Source organism: Populus euphratica, unplaced genomic scaffold (assembly GCF_000495115.2).
Source record: "Populus euphratica unplaced genomic scaffold, PopEup_1.0 scaffold57.1, whole genome shotgun sequence".
Classification (NCBI taxonomy): Eukaryota; Viridiplantae; Streptophyta; class Magnoliopsida; order Malpighiales; family Salicaceae; genus Populus; species Populus euphratica.
Genome location: NW_011499919.1, coordinates 323,732 through 330,855, shown reverse-complemented (window position 1 = coordinate 330,855; position 7,124 = coordinate 323,732). Strand labels below are relative to the sequence as shown.

Below are 7,124 nucleotides of genomic sequence, written 5' to 3'. Positions count from 1 at the left end.
CATAAATAACAAATTAATCTTGTTAATGAAATATCAATTTTCTCTATCAAACTAAAAACAACAATAAAATCTTTATTCAAAAAGGGAAAAATATTGACGAGTAAACATAACAAATTAAATAATCAAATATTCAACCATATAAAGTATTTAAAGTTAACATAAGAATATGGAGTCAAGTTTTGTAACTTTAGGTCTTTGAACAACTTTGACAATAAAGGATGGCATACAGTACTCTAAAGCTCGTTAACTTTTTTGTGTTTTTTCCTTTCACGGCTGACCCCTATATTATTCAAAAATTATGCTAATCCACCCTATTTGCTCTTTAAATTTCATCTATCCCCTCCCAATTTATCATTTTGTTTGCATCATATAATAAACAAAGCATCTTATGTAATAGACACCATTGACTAAATCTTCATATAAAAACATCATTTTGTTTGACCAAAACTCTCAACTTACATTATTTTGGTGAACATTAATCCTAGAGTGCTCAAGCTTTCTTTTCTTTTCTTTTTTCTTTTTTGCTTCAATTAATAGTATTTTTCATAAAATATAATGAATAAGTAAAGTGAACTTTATAAAACTTTCTTAAACTTGATTTGATTGGCATCAATTAAACTAAATTTTATTTTTATTTCAATACTTGATTATGATATGTTGTGATATCCCCCGTTAAATTCTATCCAAAAATCTTTTTTATCATCACATTCTTTTACCCATTTAAATTCTAAATCACTTTTTTTCTAGATAAAAATACTACTTAAATTATTTATCAATATCAAATTAGAGAGGTCGGTCTGATTTTTTATGAATAAATATTTTTAAAACTTGAGAGCATCCAAAACATTTAGGTATTTCATGTTTTTTATGCTTTTTCTTGGGGTATTACATTAGAACATTTGACTCCCACATATTATTGACATGAAAACAAATTAAAAGATGCCAATTGAAATAGGTTATAACAGAAATTAATGATTTTTCTTAGGGCTTTTTCATACTAAGAACACTGAATATATATGTCATTTATGAAAATTCTTGCACACTTGACATTTTTCTATAACTATAAGAGATATTTATTAGCTTCTTCTTTTTCAAGTCTAAGATTGAGGGGAGCCTGTAATCATTACCATGGACGCCAAACCTAAGAAGTCAGGAATTGTGTGATAAAGTTAAAGGCAAATCAAGCAATGGGCCTCCAGCAAACCCCGTAATCTAAGAACATTTGTCTGGTAATCATATGATCATGCTTAACTTTTTATATTGAAATTAGTAAACTCACTGGAAAATAATTAGCCTTTTTACAAAATGGTCATCCACCAACAAGCAATCTGTGGTTAAGAAAGTTCCTATAGGTATTAAGAAATACCAGATAGAGCTTACCAATATTTTTTTTTGGATTCAAACTCATTGAATAGTTAGGTTCCACTAGATAAAGCTCGTTTATTTTTATTGTGTAATGTGGTGCAATTTGTGTTTACACCAATTATATTTGATTAATCAGCACATATTATAGCATCTCCGATGATAAAAATAATTTAGAAGAGTCAAATGATTTTTTGAATAGTATAACTATGATTTTTTTATGTAAATTCTAATAAAAAAATCATTTTAACAATACATTTATATGTTAACGTATTTAATATTAGTACTTTTGGTTATTTTTTATAAAAAAAAGCTATTGAGAAAAGTTTAATAGATGAAAAAAATAATATTTAAATAATTCATTTTAATGTTTTGGTTCTTTTGATAAATATATAGGAATTTTTTCTTGATTGAAAAGTTATTTTAGCTATTCCATTGGAGCTGTAAAATTAAAGAAGAAAAGCCAAAAATTTTGTTTTTTTGTCGCCCCTCTCTCTCTCTCTCATTGAAGATGCTCTAATGATTTTGCATGGATTTACTGAAAATTTTCTCTCAAAACATTAATTAAAAAAACGCTATAACCTATAATTTTTTTTAAACCATAACTATAAATATAAATTTTTTTAAACCATAACTATAAAAATATCATAATCTCAAACACTCTAAAAATTTATTTGTTTACATGTTTATTCTCATTTTAAACTCGTAGCAATGTAAAAAGCATTGAAAATAATGCTTTTGATTTTGAACATTTAGTTTGAAACTCGTTTAAAATATTAAAAAATTAATTTAATTAAAATTTTAAGTTGTTATTAATATATAATTTATATTATTTTATACTTATTTCTCGAATAAAAACCCTTTAACTTATAAATTTGCACAGACTCATATTATATTGTATTTAATTTTTTATCAAATAAATAAAAATGATAAGATTTAAATTCATAACTGTTCGATAATAAAAACTCAGATATCATATCAAATAATAATTCATCTAAAAAATTTAAACCATTAAATAAGATATTAAAATATAATTTATATTATTTTTTTAACACACACACAAACATATCATAATTTTAAAACCCGACCTAACCCAACAAGTCGACTTGAGACCTGGCCAACCCAAGGCTGGAATCAGGCCGGATTGAAGATAAAATAGGAGAATGAAAAATTCAGTGTGACCCAGTTGATCCAATAATCTGGTAAGAACTGATCAAAAATTTAATTGAAACCTGTTAATTTTTTTTAAAAAAATAACGTTCTTTTAATTTAAAAAATTAAACCAAATAACTTAATAATCTAATTAAAATCTAAAACCTAAAGTTTGAGCCGGACCAACTAACATACCAGGTCTGAAAACTATGAAACAGATTGTAAATAGATGTCATCACTTATGAAAGAGTGAACATAGATTTCATGGTTGACAAGGCTTATCCTTGCCGTACAGACAATATGCGCGGATGAAACGTTGCCTGGGCTCTCCGGTCTTCTTCGAGGCAAATTTATCTCACGGCACAGCCAAGCCTCCCTCCACTGACTTTTCAGACAAATCTTACAAATAATATTAATTGCAACCATATCGTTGAGGTCGCTCTTATCAAGAAGATATTTGGATGTTGTCTTTTTTAAATTTATGCAAACTCGTTATCTCTATGATGATGTTAATTTTTTATATGAATCATATCCATTTTTCCAGTTCATTAAAAACAAGCTCTCAAATACACACACAAACTCTTTTTTGTGTTTATTTTTTGTTACATCTTGTTTTTTCTAAAATATTTTTTATTTAAAAAATATCAAATTAATATTATTAAAAAATTTAAATAATTTTAATATTAAAAATTATTAAAGAACCAATTTAATTCAATAGCTTAAACTTTTAAGTGAAATTTCAGGATATGATTTATATGATTCTCTAATGAAAACTTTTTAGTCTTGAAACTTATACAGATCCATAACATCTTATGCTTGATTTTTATTAAATAAATAGGAATAATGAGATTCAAATTTGAGATTATTTGGTTATTAAAACTCTGATACCATGTTAAAGAATCAATTCAACCCAATAACTTAAACTATTAGGTAAGGTACTAGAATATAATTTATATTATTATCTAACAAAAATAAAATAAAAATTAAAAAAATATATTTTTAATTAAAAATTATAAATCATTACAAAAACAAAATAAAACACATACATGCACGTATATAATAATATGGTTGATATTTTCATATAATGAAATCAACATGATGAAGCCTATATTTATGAAAGATGGTGTTTTAATTAAGAATCATGAAGTAGTAGAACAATTAGTGATTAAATATAAGATCTTTAATTTGCACGTGAACATGAAAGAATATATAAGCTTGAGCTTCTAATTAATATTTGCATCACAAAGTAACTACAATTTTTCATTGATCATTTCACACCACTCTTCACGGAACAAACAGTAGCCTTATTGTCATCTTTCGGTAAACAAAATGATTTCAATTTAAAAATTCATGACCCCACTGATCACCAATTAATCCTTCTCATTAATTACCACGGTAATTATTGAACTAAAGCCATCAAGAACCACTAGCTAAAATGATCAAAGTAATAAAAGGTGAACATTGAGTATAATTTAGTTTCTAAATACTTCTTTTAATATTCATTTAAAAAACTCAAGTGCTTTTGTTCAAAGTTATCAGTTCTCCGTTTGGGACTGCGGTTAAAAAAAAATCAGTAAAAGTTTATTTTTAAATTTTTTTTGAGTATATTAATGTTAAAATTAATTTATTTTTTAAAATTAATTTAATATATTTTTAAATAAAAATTATTTTGCAAAATAAATACTATTATATTTTTAAACACCCTCTAAATCAGCCCAGTCAGGATTATGAATGCTATTATATTCTTAAACATCCTTTAAATCAACCCAGTCAAGATAATGAATCAGATGAATTATCTTATTAATCTAAAAATTTGTTTTTTTATATATTTTTTAAGTTAAAATAATATTTGAGCTATTTTTAAAAGACCAAATCAAGTTTTGATTGATTCCATTTAATCATAAATTAATTAAATTTAATAAAGTTAATTTTTACCTTATTTAATTTGAAATCAAAATGATATTGAGTTTAATTACAATGATCTTTTCTTTTATTTCAAGGAAAATATTATATTGCTAGTTATGTCAATTATTTGTTTCAACAATAAATACTCATAAATCCATTATCTAATTAAGTTAAATTTAATTTAATTTAATTTGAAATCAAAATGATGTTGAATTTTATAGCAGTGATCTTTTTCTTTATTTTAGGAGAATATTATATTTTTATCATAAATTTCTATCCAAGAAATGCAAGATTTTGTTTTCTTTTTCAAGAAGGTAAAAAAAAAAGCAAAATTTTGTCCAAAAGCGATGCTCCCCCATGTCCCATTTTATTGCAATTTGCAGTGCTTGTGCCTCCAATATTAGGTGTAACTAGCCACCAAATCTCCTCTCATATATATATATATTCTTGGATAGCAATCAAAGACCTAGAAATTGTGTCTATCTTCCTCTATTTAATTTTTTAATAAAATATTATATTGCTGGACTAAATTAATTCTCATTAATTCACATATTAATACTCAACTAAACAGATATATAACTTCATAATTAAAAAATATAAACAAGTGTATAAAAATATTGTTTCTCAAAATATTAACAAATAAACTAAAACAGATATCCGATAATATTTCCACTCATAATCCTTAAAAATTTTATAATAATCTATATATATATTTATAGCTTGTAACAACTAATCTTCATCTTCCTTACAACTAGTGTTTTTCAATTTCTAACCCATTTATTTTATGTACATAAAAAAGAAAATGAACTGTGCTAAATCTTTCACGTGCCACCTGCCACACGTGCGGGTCAGAATTCTGACAATTTCATGTAATAATCCGAACACGGTGACGGAGGCATTGACGGAGGTGGCGCCCTTAAATCTTTAAAATACTCCCTTATATCCACCCCAGCTGCCGTTGCCCTCTCCGTTAACTCCCCGTCGTCTCTCGACGGAATAAACGGCGGTCTTAAGACTTCCGTTAATAGGTCCCACCTTACACCCTTAAAAAACACATGCTCCTTGATCTCACAAGCTCCACGTTGATACCCCAACCTCTGTGTTGGGTCCTTCTCTAACAGCCGTTCAATCAAGTCTGTTAGCTCGTTTCGTTTCCCGATAAACTCCGGCTTCTTGGTCAATACGTTTCGAAACGTTTCCTTCCGGTTCTTCCCTACAAAAGGCGTCGTCCCATATAACATCTCGAAGCTCAAAATTCCAAGAGCCCACCAATCAACAGCGAACTCGTGCCCATCTCCTCTTACAACCTCCGGCGAGACATATTCCTCTGTGCCCACGAACGAGTTGGACCGTTCTCCATTGTTGAAGCTTGGTTTTCTCCTACTCACCGGGCTAACTCGTGCAGATTTTGCCTTCTTTAGCCCGTTCTTTTTGTGTGGAACATCATTAACAAACCACCACCTCGTCAAGTTCCTTATATGATGTTGCTCCTTTTGAGGTTTCTGTTCAATTTCGCCGACGGTGATTAAATTATTGCAGCTCGCGGCGGCGTTAGGGACAAGATTTCTTACCGTTTTTCTCGTTAACGTACGAGAAAGATCAAAGTCTGTAAGAGTAACGTGACCAGAATGTTGTATCAAAATGTTTTCAGGCTTTAGGTCTCTGTAAACAATGCCCATTTGGTGGAGGTGATCAAGAGCACACACGATTTCAGCTACGTAAAAGCGTATTACAGCAGGGGAGAAAACATGGTCGTTTTGGCGGTGGCGGAGAACGTTGAGGTCACCACCGGGACAAAAGGGGACAGACCAAGCGAGGAATTCTTGGGTTTCTATGGAGGAAATGAGGTGGGGGAGAAATGGGTGGGTTGTTTTTGGGGTGGATAATTGGTTCAAGACTTGGATCTCCCACCGTGCACGGCGTTCGGCGTCGAATTTGGTATGGAGGGTGGATTTATCGACTACTTTGAGGGCAAATCGGTTCTTGGCTGTGGAGTCTGTTTCTTGGTTGTGTACAAGGAAGACTGTCCCCATGGCTCCTTTGCCGAGGACTTTGGTGGCTCTAATGCTGTCAAAGTCTAAATCTTTTTGGTGTTGCTGGTCTTGTGGTGGTGGTGGAGGTGGTGGTCTTGGGAAGGGTGGTGGGAGCTCCATTTTTAGAGAGAGAAAAAGAGAGGGAGAGAGGATTTTGAGGGTGGATAGGAGAGCTGGATTTTGGGTTTTATAGTTAGTTTATATATATATATATATTTGGTTGTGGCTTTGGCTTTTTTTTTTAAGTGATGGTGATTCATGAGGGTAAATTTACTGCTTTGTACACCCCGGCATTGGATTAACTCATGGTTCCTAGTCCTAATTTGAAAGGTACGAGTTATTAGCCGGTTTAACTTCCATTAACTTTTTTTAAAAATTAAAAACAATTTTTTGTTATTTTTTTATATATTGGTCAGCTTGGTTCAATATCAAGCAAATCATTAAAAAATTAATCCAATCAACTAGATGTTATTGGATTAATATTTTATATAACTCAATTAAAAACTTACTCTCAATTAAATTTTAGATTATGAGTTCCGCGATCAGTGTAACAACAATGGATTAACTACAGGCTAATTTAGGAAAGCAAAAGAAGGATGGATTTATTGGGTTTTGCAGCTTCTTCTGTGCTATCTTTGTTGATTGTTTACTTTACAGCTGGCATTCTCTTTG

General features: G+C 29.5%; 1 protein-coding gene across 1 annotated transcript; it reads right to left on the bottom strand.

Moving 5' to 3' along the window:
• Positions 1 to 5,154: 5,154 nt before the first annotated feature.
• Positions 5,155 to 6,646, bottom strand: LOC105134929 (serine/threonine-protein kinase UCNL-like). Its single transcript, XM_011039536.1, has one exon. It carries the CDS (start codon positions 6,570 to 6,572, stop codon positions 5,268 to 5,270), a length of 1,305 nt encoding a protein of 434 aa, XP_011037838.1. The 5' UTR covers positions 6,573 to 6,646; the 3' UTR covers positions 5,155 to 5,267.
• Between the last annotated feature and the right edge of the window lie 478 nt (positions 6,647 to 7,124).

What these genes read in the sequence shown, in the direction of transcription:
- LOC105134929 (XM_011039536.1), bottom strand. Translation starts at nt 6,572, where the DNA reads ATGGAGCTCCCACCACCCTTCCCAAGACCACCACCTCCACCACCACCA.